At 48.2% G+C, this 19071-nt stretch overlaps 1 protein-coding gene across 2 annotated transcripts in view; it reads right to left on the bottom strand.

The window, feature by feature from the left end:
- The window catches only part of IL16 (interleukin 16), a 53790-nt gene that overhangs the window by 27161 nt on the left and 7558 nt on the right, over positions 1-19071 (bottom strand). For both annotated transcript variants that reach the window (XM_045286276.1, XM_045286275.1), the window contains exons 3-8: positions 15441-15514; positions 14109-14325; positions 9783-9900; positions 7586-7718; positions 4076-4163; positions 1043-1524 (exon numbers count right to left, since the gene is read on the bottom strand). In XM_045286276.1, coding sequence (XP_045142211.1) covers positions 1043-1524; positions 4076-4163; positions 7586-7718; positions 9783-9900; positions 14109-14325; positions 15441-15514 — 1112 coding nt within the window. The remainder of the gene's footprint in view (positions 1-1042; positions 1525-4075; positions 4164-7585; positions 7719-9782; positions 9901-14108; positions 14326-15440; positions 15515-19071) is intronic.

Genomic DNA, 19071 nt, shown 5'->3' with positions numbered 1-19071 from the left:
GAGGCTCCAAATACCACCTGTCCAGAGAAGCAGGGCCGGGGTAAGGATGTGAAGGGGGAAAAAGCAGCCAGAATTGTCCAGTCCAACCCTGACTTGTGGCAAACCCATGTATTACAAGGTAGAGCTGCTCTGCCGTGTCTTCTTGGCCATAATTTTAAGGAAAGTAGATTGCTAGGTCTTTCTTCAATGGAGTGTCCAGCTGGATTTGAACCGCTGATCTTTAGGCTAGTAACCAATTGCAATCTGCTGGCTCCACCCCGGCTCCAACTTGAGATCAAAAAAACCCCAAATAAACCAAAGTCAAACCCACTGCCGTTGAGTTGATTCTGACTCATCGTGACCCTACAGGGCACCAGCAATGCCACACACACACACACAAACACAAACACGCCCTGGCTCTGTGCATCTACAAAGATCGCAGCCGAGAATCTCTGTGGAGCATTCACAGCACAGAGGGTTGCCAGAAGTCAAGTTGACTCAGTGACAGAGGACTTGCATTTGGGGTTTGACACCAAAGCTCTCCCAGGTAGGAGAAACCGGGAGATCCCATGCAAAGGCCCCACCTCCATCCCCCCTGGGAACCCACTCCATTGCCATGAGCTCAAAGAACGAGACTCAAAAGGACCCAGTGTGCCGTGGGTGGGAATCTGCAAGTTCACGAGGAGCAGTGGGACATCAATTTTAGAACAGCCAGGCTTCTAAACCCTCTTTCTGCTGTCAGCCTCGAACCTGAGCTAGGTTCCTTCTCTGTGATCATTTGAGCCCCGGAACCTCCCGACCCACTGTCAGCTCATCGATGCGATTCAAACTCATCGAGGGCTTTCTGCGGCTGTGCATCTTGATGGGCATGGACAGCCTCATCTTTCTCCCACGGGTTGGTTCAAACGGCTGACTTGCACTTAGCAGCCCAGCCCTTAACCCAGGCGTCACCCTTGACACCAACAGGAAGGAGAAGGCTTCGCCAGGGGGATAACTGCCGTGGGGAATCCTGAGCAGCCCTGCTGGGCTCAGAACGCTCCACTCACCAGACACAGGCTCTTACCTGACCACTGTTGGGCTCGGTGTGCCCAGAAGAGTGCACGGAGGTCTCTCCCTCTTCCGGGCTCCTCTGGGGGCCAAGGTCACATTTGAAGTATTTTCTGGGTGGAGGCTTGGGCTTGGAGGATGTGGGCTTTCTCACTAAAATCTCAAAGGATTTCTTCAGTCTCAATGGTGGGTGGCCATCCTGGTTTCCAAGGAGGGGTGGGCTCTCCTGGGGCATTCTGGGTGCTGCTGAGGACAGCACCTGGGTCTCCTGTCCGCAGTTCCGGGTGGCACTGTGTGTGCTCAGTTCCAGGTCAGGGGCCTGCTGCTCATTGCTGCCCCTGTGGGGACTCCCTCCTGGGGACCCCGACATGTAGCTGCTGTCACTGCTGGAACGAATCATGATCTTCTGAGCCCTGCGCTGTGGGGGTGCAGAATTCTTCTCCCGCTCCTTCTCCAAGGTTGGCCGCCCATGCCAGCTGCTCTCTAGCCTTTTGACACCTGCATGTGAAGCACAAGGGAGTCTACAGCTGAGCTTCAAAGATCTAAACACCCCCCCCACCCCCACCACCAGCCTTGCTCAGGTGGCCAGGCATAGCACACCACATACCCAGCTGTCTGTTCTCACATGGCCATGTTGGGTTTGGCCCCTGATCAGCTGCATGACTGCAGGCTTGGAGGAATCATTTGGCTTTTCTGAGTGTGGTAGATATATAATCACTTGTCAATTTGAGAATTAAGAGTGTAGGGGTGGAGTCTAGCTTGTCAATCAGATCACAGCCAGTGAAACCTCTGTATGGGCATGGCCTTCTCCTGAGAATTCTGGGAAATCCGGTACTTCCTCCTTGGAGGTGGGAGATTTTGCTCACACCTAGGAGACATAGCAGCTGACAAGACACATGGACCCACCCTGATACAGATATCGCGCTGAGATGTTTCCAATTCCACTGGATCCAAAGACTTTCTACCCACTGGCCTGTGATCTACATTCGGCATCATTGCATGTGTTGTGTGAGTCTGAAGAGGACTTTATAGATTGGTATGGGACACATGGGCTAGGGACTTAGGGACTTGATCTGGACTGGGCTGGGATGTTTTCTCAATGTTCAATTGCTCTTGTCTATAACTCTCTCTCTTATACACACATGTGTGTCCATGGATTTGTTTCTCTAGTCCACCCAGACTGACACACGGAGGCTCCATGGGGTGGGCATGGAGATGCTGTGTACAGATTGTCCCCCGAGGAAGAACTTGCTGTCCAGCTGTGGGAGCAGTCCGTATCTAGTGACTGCTAGAGATGAGGTAATCAAGGCCCAGCCACTTCTACTCAACTCAGGTCAACTCTAAGGGGCCCTGTTAGCCCAGCATACAACATGCCTTTTCTCAACTGCAATGGGAGCATAATGCGCTGCCCATCCCTGAGCTGATCTTGAGGGTCAACATCAAAGAAAGAGACTATCGGTGAACGTTCTTTGAACTTCCTATCAAGAGGTGGCCATTTCTCTCCAGCTAACAGTGAAACTCAGCCATTAAATCACTGGTTTCACAGACATGACTTTCTCTTTCTCTCAGCTCTCTTCCCAGCTGTCAACCCTCTCCCTCTCCTTTCTAACACCAGGGCCATCTACACATCCTCCAGTGACCCTTCTCCAAAGGTATCCCTTTTTGAGAGTCCCAGGAGGTGGGGATAATTGCAGATTGAAGCCCCGGGCTCTTGTCCAAGTCCCAGCTCACCCTGGGAGGTTAGGAGAGCCTGGAAGGTCGTAAGATAGCCCCTGCCTTAGGAGCGAACCAAAGCCAACTGTGCTCATCATTCAAAGACACGGCTTTTTCGTTGTTTTAAAATAACGTGTCCTCATTAGAGAAAGCTCAGCCATGGCACCCCACTCCCCACCCCCTCCCCAACCAAACTCACTACCATCGAGTCAATTCCAGGGAAGGACTTAATGTCAGACTTCACCTGCCATCCTCTTCCGGAGGGATGGCCACTGTCGCAAATGTCAGCTGGTCTCTTGGCCTTTTGACTGTATTCATATTGGGTAGGTGGGAAGGGTAGAAAATGTTTGAAATAAATGCTGTGTTCTACCCTCTTCTTCAAATGCCCCCCTCAGATGGTGTCACCCCTTCGTTCATAGCAGTGCTAGTGGTTGCACGTTCCTCTATGGTAAGGATGTTTTAGTGATGATGTGGCCAATGCCCCTCAGTTGGGCACTGAGAGAGGGAGAGCCCGGGCTCTGGAGTCATTCCACCTGGATGCTCATTCCAAATCCTCTGCTGACTAACTGGTGTGGCTTTGGGTAAGGCAGCCTAAGCTGTCAGACCCTCATCTTTCTTATAAAACACAGTATACATGTTTGGTGTGATGAGCTGGTGGGGGGCGGAGCGGGGGTGCTTGAGATGAAATGAGTGCAGGGTCTAACCTAGACTAAGAACATCATTAGGGTTGCCTATTACCTTTATAGGTGTTGTTATTTCTAAGTGTTTTGTCATGGGAGAAGGTTATTGTTGGTGGGTGACTGAGACAGAGTAGAACTGCCCCTAGTCTGTTACCTTCCCAGAAGTAGACCACCAGGGCTTTCTCCCATGAACCTGCTCCATGGGTTAGAACCGCCAACCTCTCAGTTAGTAGTCAAGTACTGGAGCATGGCACCACCAGGGTAGCAAACTCAACTGCCCCCAGGGGCTAGTATGTAAATGACAACTTAGTAGATGGTAACACACTGTGGCTCATGATGGCCTATGGAGAACTAGAGTTTCTACCCCACCTAGACTGGTTCAAGTTCAAGATGCTTGTAAAATTTAGTGCCATCTGAACAATGGAAAAAAATGTGAGCCAAAATTAACTGGTGGGCTTCTACTCTCGTCTATTTACGATGCCTGTTGACTCTGTTGTGCATAGGGTCCCCAGAGCTGGAACCAAAGGCAGCCATTGACGATGCTTTGATGACTGGTATAGCTCCTGAGACAGAAACGAATTCAAAGCCTAGCAGAACTCCAGCTAGGCTCTCCAAGAAGGCATATATTTCAAGGCAAAGTTCACCATTTCCCTTACCGTCCAGACTCCACTGATGCCTCTCCTTTCCAAACTTGACGTTCTCCACAGCCTGGGACACCGCTTCTTTGAGTTGCTGTTCAGAGATCTAGAAAGCAGCACATCACCTCCTCAAAAGAAGCGCAGAAACTCCCAGTGCTAACACCCTGCCTCAGGCTCACAGTGCTTTACCAGCTCCCAAACTTGGCTTCTCGTGTGATCATTTTTATGACTGGATAATTGAATGGGACTGAGTCTGATTCCACTGCACAGAGCATATGTTGATCTTCCTCATTATTCCATTCAGTATCCTCTTTCCCCTGGCAGTTTGGGAGTCAGTTAAGAGCATAGGATTTGGGACCGAACAAGCAGGAGTCAGACTCCTAGTTTTCCTCTCTGTCCTATAGAGTTGCTGTGAGTTGATTGACTCCACAGCTAGGCTTCTGTTTCAGCTCCTCCATGGGAGCCTCCTCGGCCTGTGTCTCTGCCTCCTCCTCAGGGAAGCCCAGGAAATCATGGTACTGACTGCACAAGGCTGTACACCAACTGAATGTATCTGGCCCATCTTTGACGAGCATACCTGGCACCTGCCGGGGATGTAATAAAGGGTGGTGATGACTTTTCCTGGAAGTACTATCTCCTCGACTCAGAGCTTCAACTCCCAGGTCTGGCTCCAGTCTGGATCTCTTTCACCAGGAATGATCAGCCCTAAACGATCCCAGAGGCCCCTCAGTCTCATTGTGTCCCCCACTGAGATCACGCTCTTCCCTCCCAAACTTGCTTGTCCAAGCCTATTCTCTATTCTGATGGTGGTGTTGCCACTTCTTCACCTCCCAATCTACATAGAGTCATGCTTTATTTTATTATAGTCCACCTTATAGGGCTCTGTAGATACTGTTGTGTGTTTCAGCGTTTTAAATGTTTTAACAAATTGAAAGTTTGTGACAACCTTGCATCGTCGATGAAGGCTACTGCACCCTTTTCTGGCAGCAAGTGCTCAACTTCGGGACTCTGTGTCACACGTCACAGATTCTCACAGTGCTTCAAACTGTTTCCGAATGCATGCAATTGATTGCACACTCGCTAGACTATGATATAGCACGAATGTCGCTTGCATATGCACTGGGAGACAGAAAAGATCCCATAACTGGCTTCATTTCTAAATTAGTTGTATTGCAGTGGTTTGGAGCAAACGTTATCATCTCATGGACGTATGCCGTGTTGGACAATCAACCAGGCTCTTCCCTGAGTCACCCAGAGCTGATCAGTCAACAGAGGCTGCCCCCTTTTTCCCCAGTGTTGTCACCTCTGCTTGCTTCCTTTCAAACCTTTTCACATCATCTCTCTCCTGCCTCTGCTCAGCATTTCTCACAACCTCCATGCTGGCTTCCACAATGTGATCAAATGAAACATATATAGACATACATGCGGGAGTAGCAAAAAAGATTTAAAAACTAGAATTACGCTGGGTGGAGCAGAGCTTTCTTTTTTGTTTTGTTTTTTAAATCATTTTATTGGGAGCTCATACAACTCTTATCACAATCCTTGCATACATCCACTGTGTCAAGCGCATTTGTACATTTATTGCCATCATCATTCTCAAAACATTTTCTTTCTACTGGAGCCCTTGGTATCAGCGCCTCATTTCCCCCCCTCCTTCCTCCTCCCTCTCTCATGAGCCCTTGATAATTTATAGATTTTTTTTTCATGTCTTACACTGTCTGATGCCTCCCTTCACCCACTTTGCATAGCTTTCATAGTACACATTTTCCCCACTAGGCAAGCATTGAGCAACTTGCTCTGACTTAGTGCACCCAGTGGCGTCACCTGGGAAGGTTCTCTGGTCACATTTCTGTGTGAAAGCAGTTTCATTCAAACCTTGTTTTTTGTGATGGTGATCTAAGATCAGCATGTTGCTGTGAAATTTTGTTTCCTGCTCAGGAAAAATGCTGCAGAAAGTGTTGTGATGTTGAACACAGCTTACAAGGGCAGCACTATGGGAAAAACTCAAGTGTACAAGTGTAGTCTTCTCATTTCAAAAAAGGTGAAATGTTGATTGATGACAAATGTTGATTGATGATGCCCATCAAATTCCTGAATGAATGAAAATGCCGACTCCTAGTACATTTGGAGTTCGTTCCACCAGGTCAGACTGTTAATCAAGCTTTCTATTTAGATGTTCTGAAAACATTGTGTAACAGTGTGTGACCAAAAAAGGCCTGATTTGTGGCAGATAGGGGACTGGTTTTGCCACCACCATAATGAAACTGCTCATGCAGCCATTTCAGTGCACCTGTTTGGGGCAAAAAACAGCATGCCTCTCCTTCCCCATGCACTTGTCTCACCTGACTTCACTCCATGAAACTTATTCTTGTCTCCACGAGTGAAGAGGGGCATGAAAGGACAGAAATTTGACAATGTAGAAGAGGTGAGAAAAAAAAACAACTGAGTGGTGAAGAAGAAAAAAAAACGAGGGAAGTGCTGTCAGATGAGTTTTAAAAATGTTTCAAAGGATGAAATTGCAGATTTGACAAATGTATTAAGTGTAATAGAGAGCACTTTGAAGGTGATAAGGTTGTTTGGGGGAAATTTTTAACATAAAGCTTTGAAAAAATATTCCAGTTTTGGGGGGTACCCCCTTTCTGTGTGTGTGTGTATATATATAAAATCAAACATATTATATATATTTAACATATATATGGACATGTTACAACTATGGCTTCAGGTCTACCCTCACTCCTCACGCCTCACAAAATAAAATACAAAAAAATGAATGCAAACTATATATACACTAAAAATTGTTCTGGTCACCAGGGAAAAATGAAAATAATAATAAATAAAATAAAATACAAACTATCTAGCATCCTGTTGGCAGCGCTTCACCATGTAACTCCATTGCCACACCAGCCTCATTATTGACTCCTGCCCCCCTCCCCCATTCCCTTATATCCTAACCACACTGAGCGGAGTACTTTCTTTCCATGAGGCCCCTTCATGACTCTGTCACTTGATGCATGTTCCCATCACCCAGAATGACCTTCCTCAAATTCTCTGCCTGGTGAAATCTTGCTTTATCAACTCTTCCATTCTGTTCCCCACTCTGCTTACCAATGGACATTGCAATCAGTTCTGTGTCAGCCTCTCTGAGGAGACCAGAGGGCAGACTGTGTATTGTCAAATCGCTTACCTGTGCATCCTCAGTGCCTACCTCTAGACCCCCCACTTGCTGGGTATTTAGTTAAAGATGTGTGGATGCATGATGCTCTTGTACCTGCTAGCAAGGACCCTGGGTCCCTAGTTTCCTGCCTGACAACTATAACTAGTTACAACAGCTTCCCTGAGTCAATACTAATTGCCTCTCATGTCTACGAGTTTGTCAATGGACCTCTGCTACAGATATTTATTACTGCAGAAACTTGGAGCAGCTCATTGAAAATTTAGTGTGCAGCCTGAGCAGTCAGTCATGCCTCATCCAACTCCCATACTATGAGAGTGAGCCTGGGAAGGAGAGGATGGCCCAGCAGGTGTTACCTGTGGGTCTGGATGTCGGCTAACAATGATGGGGATGGAGCCAGGGCTGCAGTGGCTCAGAATGGTGTAGACTTCATTGAGCGTCATACAGTGCACTGGCGAGTCGTTGATCTCCACGATCTCATCACCACACCTGCAAAAGCCAACAGTAAGCTAATCAATGTGGCAATGCAACCACCTCCCCCAGGGACGCCCACTCCTGGCAAGGCTTTCTGGTGAGACCTGAAAATCCAGTAAGTACATAGCTCTCTGGGCACCTGAGGGGAACTGAGAACAGAGCAGCGCGGCCCATAAATATGGAAGACATTTCAGGCCACAAGTGAGTCAGCCTGAACAAAAAGTTCACGTTCCCACAGAAAAGTTCCTTTCCCACGAAACCATGCCCCAGCAAGATTGAGGGGTGGGTGCCGAACAGGAAGAGAAAATGAAATCACAGAGCAGCGTTTGGCTGAACAGTCCCAAACACTTCCTCCTTCTCATTGGGCCTCAGTGCTCCCATAGCATGGGACAGTTAGGGCTGGGTGGGATGTACTGAGAGGTAAAGAAGGAATCATGGGGCAGGTGAGCAGGTGAGGTTCTTATGGGAAGAAATAAGGAGAGCTGGGTAAGGTGTTCTAGCTACTTGCAAGGTAGGAAATCAGGTACTAACGATCTAAGGAGCAGGGGCAAAAATAAGGTAGGGAATTAAGATTCAATCCATACGTGGAGGTTGGCAGAATATTTGTTTCATAGACAGGGAAACTTAGGTACAAAGGGTATAGTGACCTCCCTGATTCTACCTAGCTCAGAACTTGACAACATTTTTATAATGGATCAAATGGTGAACAGGTAGGCTCTAGGGTGCCATACAGTTTCTATCACAACTACTCAGCTCGACCATTGATAGCATGAGCGCAGCCATGGACAGGAAGCAAACAAATAGCCTGGCTGTATGCTAAGAAAGCTCTATTTACCAACACAGGTTGGTGAGTTGGCTTGGCCAGCCCAGGCCTAGCTCTGCCTCTGACTCATCGCATCACTAAGATGATGGATAATTATGTCAGTGGAAGCTCCCAGAAGGTTGGCCTGTGTATTCTATAGGAAAAGATAGACTGATTGAACACACAGGTTCACAATGGCATAAGGAAAACCTTCGGTTGACGCCATGGCAGTGAGTGGGAGTTTGGCCACACCAGGCTGAGAACTCAGGTCTCTTGATCTTGACCTCGCTGTCCCTTCCACTGCAGCCTCCTCCTCATACATTTCTGTGGAGTCTGATCCATCTTCACTGTGGCTAAGACAGCACACGTGTTGATGGACATGCCTGATGATTACTGTCCTTCAGCACTCGATTCAAAGAGAGTAGAAACTTATAGGATAATTCCTCCCTGGGACTAAGATGATAAGAGCACATGGCCCCGTGAATTCACTCTCACGCTCCTGCACATGACACCCGGCAGCCCACCTCTAGTTCACACGTCTGTCAAGGCCCCTTGCAGAACAGTGCTTGCCTTGCCCTTGAATGTATTGCCAGTCTAGGGAAACCTCTGTGAACCTGACAAAGTATGGTCTCTCCTGATGGAGCCCAACTCAAACTCAATGAGAGACGCTGTCTCCATAGCAAATGTGAAGGTGGGCGTGGCATATAAAAGATTATAGGAAGTTGAACTTCACTGTTGTAAATTCCACACCTTACTAAGCAAGGACAACAACAAAATAAGGTTGTATTCAGAAGTTATTGGTCCAACACTGTATCAGGACTGCCTACGTGAATATGTTTTGTTATGCCAGGGTAAAACTACAGGTGTTTATACTACAGAGTGGTTTAATCAGCTTATTTTCCCATACAGAATAGGAGCCAACTTTATGGAAACTCCTATTCATGTAACAATCACTCCTGGCAGAGCTAAATCAGAATTAAAATGCAGTTACCTCTTGTTTTTTGGTCTGGACTTGTATTTGGGGAGCTGAAGCTCCCTCAAGTGTAATGCGCATACAGATCACCTTGCTGGGATGCAGGGCCTTCTTTGAACGCAGAGTCTGCGTTCCTGGGAGCTCACTGGTGATGCTGATGCTGCTGCACCAGGGGCTTCATGTGGAGGAACAGGCTCTGAGTCTCTTTGGGGCCTTCATTCTAATCCTCTCTCCAAAGCAAGCCTCTGACAGTTCCCAGCATGCGACAGCAGGGTTCTTTCCAAGAAGGGAAACAGACACATACCGAAGCCTTCCGTCCAGATGCGCCACAGATCCTGGGGAGAGTGTGTGAACGAAGATGCCGGAGATGCACTGGAAGTAGGGGATGCTGCACAGGCCGATGCCCAGGCCGACGCCAGCCTCTGAAAGGCAGAACGGGGTGGAGGGACTTGTGATTGAACTTCGCAGGCACTGACAAGCCTACCAGGGGTCTCAATATCATCACAGACCAGTGAAGTGCCCCCAATTTATCACGTCACCTCTTCTACTCATATACCTGGACCACCTACGAGGGACAGGTCCCTGGGTAGTACAGATGGTTACTGTGCTTAGCTGCTAACCAAAAGGTTGGATGTTTGAGTCCACAAAGAGAAAGATAGGGTGACCTCTTCCAAAAAAACATCAGCCATTGAAAACCCTTGGAGCACAGGTCTACCCAAACACACACGTGGTCCTCCGGAACCAGCAGTGATTTGGTGCCAAGGGAGTTCTCTTTTTGACTGTGTGCAGGGCCCAGGCTAGGATCGGCAACAGTGGTCGGGGAGAACCAAGGTCTCAGGGCTCATACGTTCAAGTGATGAAAGGAAGGAAGGGCGGGGGGAGAAGCAATCGGAGAGTGAAGCCCACTACTTAGACTATGCTGGACCATGATGGCTTGCCTCAAAGGAGGCAACACTTAATCTGAACTGTGAAATATGAGGAGGAGCCTGGGCAAACTGTTCCCAGGGGAGGAAACGGCCGATGCAGTTAGGAGGGTGAAGGTGGTGCAGGGCCAGAGAGGCAGGCAGGGTGGCCAGCGCACAGGACGGCCAGTCACCAAGGCCATGGTGCGAGATGATGTAGGAGAGGGAGCCAAGGCAGATGAAATGGGGCTTTGTACATGAGGGTGTCCCGGTCAAAGGCTGTTATTCTACATTGAGGGGGGATGCCGTGGAGGAGTTGCGAACAAGGAAGTGACATGATCTAATTTCTATTTTAAGGATGTAACTCTGGCTGCTGTGAGGAGGAAAAAAAACCAGTACGAATGAACACAAGGAGGCCATTTGAGAGGCTACTGTGGAGCAAGACAATGGAGGCTTGATGTCACTGTGGGGGCAAGATGGAGAGACAGGGATATACATGAAATCTCTCCTGCAGACAGCTGGAAAGATGGGCAAGACAACACTGTCAGAGATGCTTGGGCTTGAATGACTGGGTAAGTGATGATGCTGTCCTTCCATGGGGGAAAGCGGGTGGGAGAGCAGGGCTAGGGCGATGGTGGGCTTGCCCAAGTTACTCTTGACTTGAGATGCCCGTGAATTATCCAACTGGACCTGCAGCGCAGGCTGCTGGATAGAGGAATCTGGAACTCAAGGAATTAAACTTGGCAAAGGAAAAGAACCATGGACAAGGGGTTAGAATCATAGGCATTAGGGATCTCCTAGAGTCTTCCAAGAGGAGACCCTGGGAGTGGTCAACATGGAAAATTCTAGAACAGTGGTTCTCAACCTTCCTAATGCCATGACCCTTTAATACAGTTCCTCATGCTGTGGTGACTCCCAACCATAAAATTATTTTCATTGCTACTTCATAACTGTAATTTTGCTACTATTATGAATCATAATGTAAATATCTGATATGTAGAATGTATTTTCATTGTTATAAATTGAACATAATTAAAGCATAGTGATTAATCATAAAAACAATATGTAATGATATAGTGTGAAATATTTATTTCTAATGACACATAAATGAAATTTTGTCTTGAAGCATGGTGTAGCATGGGGAACCGTCTTCACGCCGGTACTCGTATGTGGGCGTCATGTGGGCGTATCTCTGTGTGGGCAGACCTGCCTTGAGACGGATAGAGGAGCATCAGAAATACGTGTTTTCCAATGGTCTTAGGTGACCCCTGAGAAAGGGTCATTCGACCCCCAAAGGGGTCGTGACCCACAGGTTGAGAACCACTGTCTAGAAGCTGAGGAACAGCCAGCAAGAGAACGGGATGGAGTTGCCAGATGGGAAGAGAATGACTGCTTCCTGTGCTTGTTTACTTAGAATGTGTGATTTACAAAGTACTTTCTCCTTCCGTTATTGCTTTGTCTTCCCTGTAGTCCCAGTGAGGTGGTAGGTGGTGAGCAGCCCTGGTGCCCGGATGAAGAATGCTGGCTTTGACAGAGCCCTTTCTGGGAACCCCCATTCTGGAGCAAAATCCCTTCATGCTAGTGGGTCTCGGATTCCCCTGGGGCTGGGGGTTCACTTTCAAATGCAGATCCTTGAGCTTCATCTTTAAAGCTGTTGAATATTCTCTCTGGGAGTGTTGCTGGAGGCCCTGGTGGGCTGCTAACCAAAAGGTTGGAAGTTCAAGTCCACCCATGGTGCCTTAGAAGAAAGGCCTGGCAATCTATTTCCAACAACTCAAGCACTGAAAGACGGGGGAGCTCAGTTTTATTCTGACACACAGGGGGATTGCCATCAAAGTCAACTCAACAGCAACCGGTCTGTGTGTCTCTGATACCAGCGATCAATAGCAAAACTACTCAAGGACAGGGTGTGTCCAGCCTCCCAGCCCCACGATGGAGCCCAGAAGGGAGAACATGAAAGCTGCCTTCCCCACACTGTGTGCCTTGACTTGCTTTGGAGCACTGAATATACCTGATGGCCCTGGGCAGCACAGGCCTGTATGCACCTAGCACACATACCAAGCTCCGAGGCACACGGAGACATAAGAGGCCAGGCAGTCCTTCAAGCACCTGTGGTGCTGGCAGGGAGCTAAGATAAGACTCGTTCATAAAGCAGGGCCCTCTCCAAAGGCAAACCCCACAGGGCAGAGTAGAACTGGCTTATAGAAGCTTTCCAGGGGGTGCGTCACTACAAGAGCAGGCTGCCACATCTCTCTCTCCTGGAACAGCCGGTGGGCTTGACCCACGGACTTTCCGGTTAGCAGCTGAGGGCTCAACCACAGTGCCACCAGGGTCTGTCAAAGCCCTGTGCCATACATGATTTATACACCCTTTGGATCCTATTTCTCTCCTCCATCCCCGTCTGCCCTGACCTGAACTGCTCCAACTGGCTTCAAGCTTCACTTTTTCTCATGTTAAGCACAGTCCATACTCCCTACAGGCCATGAGGAAACATCTTTTAAAGTATATTCTGGAAAAGATCATTTTCTTTAGAAATCCTTAAAGGATTTCATGTGCAGTTGGAATTATGTCTAACTGCAAAATCCCACAGGGCCTGAGCCAGCCACCTGCTTGGACAGCATCTCTGCCCTGCCTGCCTTGCTCCAGTGACCCTGGCTCTCACTCTGTTCCTCAAAGACCCCACACCCCTTCATTCCTGCCGCGGGGCCTGTATGTATGCTCTGTCCCTAACTGCCTCCTCTCTTCATCCTTCAGGTTGCTCAGCTCAGCCACCCTTGACAGAGAGGATCGCCCTACCCCTCTGGAGTTAGCAGAGCACCTGAGGTGACAAAGGATGGTCCTTGATCCTAGATTGCCCCAGCTAGAAAGAGCCTCCCTCCTCCTTCTCCAGACAGGGAACGACCCAGTCCATGATCTATAGCATTATCAACTGCAGAACTATAATGCCTGGTGTGTGTGTGTGTGTGTGCGTGCGTGCGTGCGTGTGTGTGTGTGTGTGTGTGTGTCTTTTGTTTTGTTTTAACGTACCAGCCCATGATCTATAGCATTATCAACTGCAGAACTATAATGCCTGGTGTGTGTGTGTGTGTGTGTGTGTGTGTTTTGTTTTGTTTTGTTTTAACGTACCAGCCCATGATCTATAGCAGTATCCACTGCAGAACTATAATACCTGGTGTGTGTGTATGTGTGTTTTGTGTGTGTGTGTTTTGTTTTGTTTTAATGTACCAGCCCATGATCTATAGCAGTATCCACTGCAGAACTATAATGCCTGGTGTGTGTGTGTGTTTTGTTTTATTTTGAAGTACCAGTACATGTTGACTGGGTTTATATGGTTTGGCCTGGCCTGGGTTTAAGAAAAGAAATAGAGGATTAGATCTTACAGCCAAGCCTAGTCAAATAATAGCCATAAAACATGCAAACGGACAACACCTTGCCCTGCCCTGCCCTGTCCTGAATATAAAGAGCTGGGCCATGTAGTTGATAAGCACTCAACTGCTAATCCAAAGGTTGGTAGTTCAAGCACACCAGCTGCCCCTCAGGAGACAGCTGTGGCAGACAGCTCCGGTGACTCAATTACAGCCTGGGGACTTCACGGGAGCAGTTTTACTCTGTCCCATGGGGTTGCTGGGATCGGCATGAAGTCGAGGACTGCAGAGGGCGTACAGGTCCCATCCCTGACCTCAGTAACAGACGCCTCAGAGACTCCGGCCAGAGGGCCAGACACCTACCTTTCTTCAGCGACACCTCCACCATGATCCTGTAATTGGACTTGACTGTGCTGGCGGGCGTCACGGGGCTTTCCACGGCGAAGGCGCTGCCGTCCTTAGTGGCGCACGTGCTGGAGCTCAGGGAGCGGCAGAGCGGCGGGGACAGGTGGCTGCACAGGGAGGGCGGGGCCGTCAGGCGCGTGCGCACGGTCAGCGTGAGGAGCCCCTTTTTGGCTTGCTGCAGGGAAGAGAGACAGTGCTGGAGCACTCCGCGTCCGCTCGGGGGGAGCTGATGAAGCTTGAAACCCACCCCCATTCCCCCACGTCCGTAGGAAGCCACGTCTTCAAGCACTGCGGCCACGTGCGTGGGTTTAAATGTATACAGGTAGAAATCAAAAATCAAAGTCGCTGCCTTCGAGCCAATGCTGATTCACAGTGGCTTCCCAGACGACAGCTGTTCACGGGAGTAGACAGCTCAGTTTCTCTCCCACAGAGCTGCTGGTGGTTTGGAACTGGCAACCAGGTGGATCACAGCCCACCTTGTGACCCCTGGACCACCAGGGCTCCTTAAATGCGCATGCACACACACCCGTGGGGAAAAGGGGGACTGCGAAAGTTCATAGACATTTTCCATTACCTTTTCATTTCGTTTTCCCACAGATTTTTATGAAGCCCCCTTGTATATGCAATATGTGCACATATATACAAATTTATACCAGCTAGTTATATAGATAAGGCGCCCTGGTGGCACAGTAGGTTGTGCATTGGGCTGCTAACTGCAAAGTCAGTGGTTCGAATCCAACAGTCGCTCCACAGGAGAACAACGAGGTTTTCTGCTCCCGTAAAGGTTCACAGTCTTGGAAACTCACAGAGGCAGTCCTGCCCTGTCCTACAGGGTAGCTTTCAGTTGGAACTGACTGGATGCAGTGGAGGGAACTGGATAGAGTTTTGAACTAAGTAGATGGAGCCTCAGAATATAAGTATTGGAAATTGTCTTAACATTTTCAAGCAAAGCTGAAAATATAACAAGAGGAGTACATAAAGTATTTTAAAAACCGTTTTGTAAGTTGTAAATGGTTTAAACATCCACAACAACAATCTTGATGACAATCCTTAACTCCACCCTGCTTCTTCGTAAGTTAGTTTTTCCATGTTGTGCAAGGTTGGCATCAGCTAGGTACCCCGGGGGAGAGGCTCCTACCTTCCAAACGTGTAGGTTTCAGTGGCGGAAGGTGATGCTGGGAGCCGTGGCTAGTGGTTTCAAACCGCGAGCCTTGTGGTGAACAGCCCGCCTGGAACCACCATGCCACCAGGACTCCTTTGAAGGAGAAACAGTCTTTAAGAAACAGTCACCTTAAATTTCTGCAAAGCATCCTGATGTGTTAGGCCAGCCACTGATTCGCCATTGAGTTCCAGAATTTCATCACCTGATGAGAGAGGGGAGGGGGGAGAGGGGAGGGTTGCTAAGAAGAGGGTTACCCAATGAAGGGACATTCATTCAGTGATCAAGAGGCAGGCAGGTGGCAGGCAGGAGAGCAACGCTTGGCCTTGCCTGGGACCTTCTGTCTTTCAGGAGGAGACCCGGTGTTTATTCCAAGCCACCAGACCGGGTCACGTCTCATCCTTGCCCAGGTCTTTGCATCACCTCCTCCCCTCCTGCCTCCTAGCCCTCTCACCATTTGTTCTGCTCCACCATCTCCCAATGCAGCATTCTTAGCATCTTCCACATGGTCCCATGTGGTTAAATGCCTACTGGAGACAGTCTCTCAATGAAAGTGTATATTTCCTACCTTCTTCATCTGCCTCTTCCTCATCTTTCAGCCCCTGATGCCCTATCTCCCTTATCTTCTCCTGACAGCCTGGACCTACCCCTGTCAAAGCATTTGTCAGCTGGAGTGGTAAGGGGGGGACCTTAGTCTCTCCCCAACCAGGCTGGCAGCTCCTCGGCATGAGGGACTTTATCTTATTAATGGACACAGTCCCACAGCCAACTCTGTGGGTGGCCTATAACATGGGGTGAGGGGACATTTCCAGAATACAATTTAGGGTCCATTTGACAGAAGAGGAAGGTGAACATAGAGAGACCCAAGGTCACAATGGTTGAAAAATAATAATGAAGACTTGACATAGTCAAACCCAAGTCCTTTACTCAAAAAATGTTATTTCTATGAAGATAAGGTCTTCTCTATGCACAAATCTAGTTGTATGTGGCTAGAAAACCGATTTCTCCCCGCTAGTCAATTAATTCCATACATAATCAGGGAACAATTTCTCGGTGCTCAGCACTGTTAAATACTTCAGATGTAATCCCTTATTTTCACACTGACTGCTAAGTTTGGCTGTTGTGGGGAGATGTGCTGTTACCTAATTATGGTTCTCCAGTAGATCATTGTTATCCATTGAATTGTGTCTCCCATCTCCACCTCCAAATCTATGTGATAAATTCTTTTCTCTGCACCTCTGATTGCAAACTCATTTGGGACTGAGTTTTCTTTGTTAGGGGAGAAAGTCAGGGCTGGAAAGAGTTACAGTCTCAGGAACTCACAGGGGCAGTTCTACCCTGTCCTGTAGGATCTCTGAGTCAGCATCGCATCAATAACAGTGAGTTTGGTTTTTCTAGTTGTTTTTTCCCCCCCATGTTATGTCAACAAGGCAACATTGGAGTGGGTAGAGTCACGTCTGAGATACTAAAGAAGTTAAGCAAGCAAGCAATTGAGTGGAGATGGGGAAGAGAGATGCCACGCCACTCCAAGGAGCTAACACATAGAAGCTGAAGGAACAAACACCTCCCTCAGCGCCAGCAGAGAAAGCAGGCCTTCCCTGAGAGCTGCTGCCCTGAATTCTAACTTCTAGCCTCCTGACTGTGAGGAAATAAGTTTCTGTTTGTCAAAGCCACCCCCTTCCAGTAGCACTAGATACCAGACAAGAACGCGTCCTTTCACTGGTGGCTTTTACGTTGGTTGACTTTTTCCTCTTCTTTGATATTTTGCAAACTTCAATATGGCATTCACGGCTGAAGGGAGTTCATTGTGTTTCCTCAAGCTAAACTTTCATACCATAAATAGTTCTAGAAAATTCTTAGCCACAATCTGTGTATATTATTTCTTCCTCATTTACTCTATTCTTATCTGTATGCGTTCTCCTCCACCCATTTTTTGCTTCCCCGTTTCTCTGTGTACTAGACTGGGTAATTTCCACTTCACTAATTCTTGCATCTGCATCTAATCTCTCTTTAACCCATCTACTAAGTTCCCTAATTTCAATGAGTATGCCTTTCTAAAAGCTTTTTTCACACCCACATAGTTTTTCAGCTCTTTGTTCATTTCTTATAGCTTATATGCCTTTCTTTATTTTTAAAAAAAAGGTTTTGTTTGTTTTTTCTAATCATTTTATTAGGGGGTTCATACAACTCTTATCACAATCCATACATACATTAATCGTGTAAAGCACATTTGCACATTCATTGCCCTCATCACTCTCAAAACATTTCCTCTCCACTTAAGCCCCCAGCATTAGGTCCTCATTTTTCCCCTCCCTCCCCACTCCCCACTCCCTCATGAGCCCTTGATAATTTATAAATTGGTATTTTGTCATATTTTGCCTTGTCCAACGTCTCCCTTCAACCACTTTTCGGTTGTCCATCCCCCAGGGAGGAGGTCACATATAGTTCCTTGTAATTGGTTCCCTCTTTCCAACCCACTCTCCCTCTACCCTCCCTGTTTCGCCACTCACACCACTGGTCCTGTAGGGCTCATCCGCCCTGGATTCCTTGTATTTCCAGTTCCTATCTGTACCAGGGTACATCCTCTGACTAGCCAGACTTGCAAGGTCCAATTCGAGTCATGGTAGTGGGGGTGGGGAGGAAACATTTAGGAACTAGAGGAAAGTTGTATTTCTCATCGTTGTTACATCACACCCTGACTGGTTCATCCCTCCCCGAGACCCCTCTGCAAGGGGATCTCCAGTGGCCTACTCATGGGCTTTGGGTCTCCACTCAACACTCCCCCCATCATTCACTAAAAAGAAAGGTTTAAACACACTGAGATTACCATCTCTTTCAGAGCACTCTTTTATCTTGTGTTTTTGAGGGCTAATGCTCCTCTCCACTACCTAGGCCAACATACACACTTCGTAACTTCCTAATGTAAAATATGTACGTAATAGATTATTGTGAGCTCGTTTTATGGGCGTTTGCTCTCTGTGGGACTCACACAGAGCACACATTGCCAACAAAGAGCTGTCCCTTCTTTCCGCGCGGCTCCCCGTGTGTTTCCCGGCTTCCAGGCTGGTTTTAACCATCTCTTTGCATGGAGATTGCAGAACTCGGCGGAAACAGCAAATACGGCTTCCATACTTATGTAAGGGCACCTTGTAAAAGGAGTGCTACAAGACCACAGGAACCTTGGTTAAACAAAAGTTCCCAAATGTGGAGCAATAATTTCCCAACACGCCCTCCATCGTGGCCTGTGCACTTCTGACAGCGGTGTTTCCTTCTAGTCCTTCTCTGAGGAGTCTGCACTCTTCCATGGCGACCATGTGTGGCAGTTACATTCTCTCTGGTCAACTTGCGAAGGAGTGGAGTCTATCTAGCCTGTCAATCAGGTCATAGCCAATGAGGCCTCCGTGTGGGCATGGCCTCCTGAGGAACTCCTGTCTTCCTCCCTGGAGGTGGGACACACACTCTCTCTGCTTTGTCTTCCAGCCGACAAGACACATGGAGCTATGCTGATGGAGCCAGGGCCCTGGAGTTGGAGGAGTCACATGGAGATCCACACCAGCGCTGAGATGCTTCCACTGCCACTGGATCCACAAGACTTTCCACCCATGGGCCTGTGATCTACAGTGAACCCTCGCCACTTGGCGCTTCGACTTCCGCGGCTTCACTCTATCGCGGTTTTTGCGTAACAGCGCATGCTCTGTCATTACTGCCACTGATTGGCTCATATTGTACACGCTTGATGCCATAAATAATATAATAAATAAT

Source organism: Echinops telfairi, unplaced genomic scaffold (genome assembly GCF_000313985.2).
Source record: "Echinops telfairi isolate 266 unplaced genomic scaffold, ASM31398v2 ScPeMD7_7;HRSCAF=31, whole genome shotgun sequence".
Taxonomy (NCBI): Eukaryota; Metazoa; Chordata; class Mammalia; order Afrosoricida; family Tenrecidae; genus Echinops; species Echinops telfairi.
This window is presented reverse-complemented; position numbering and strand designations above follow the sequence as displayed.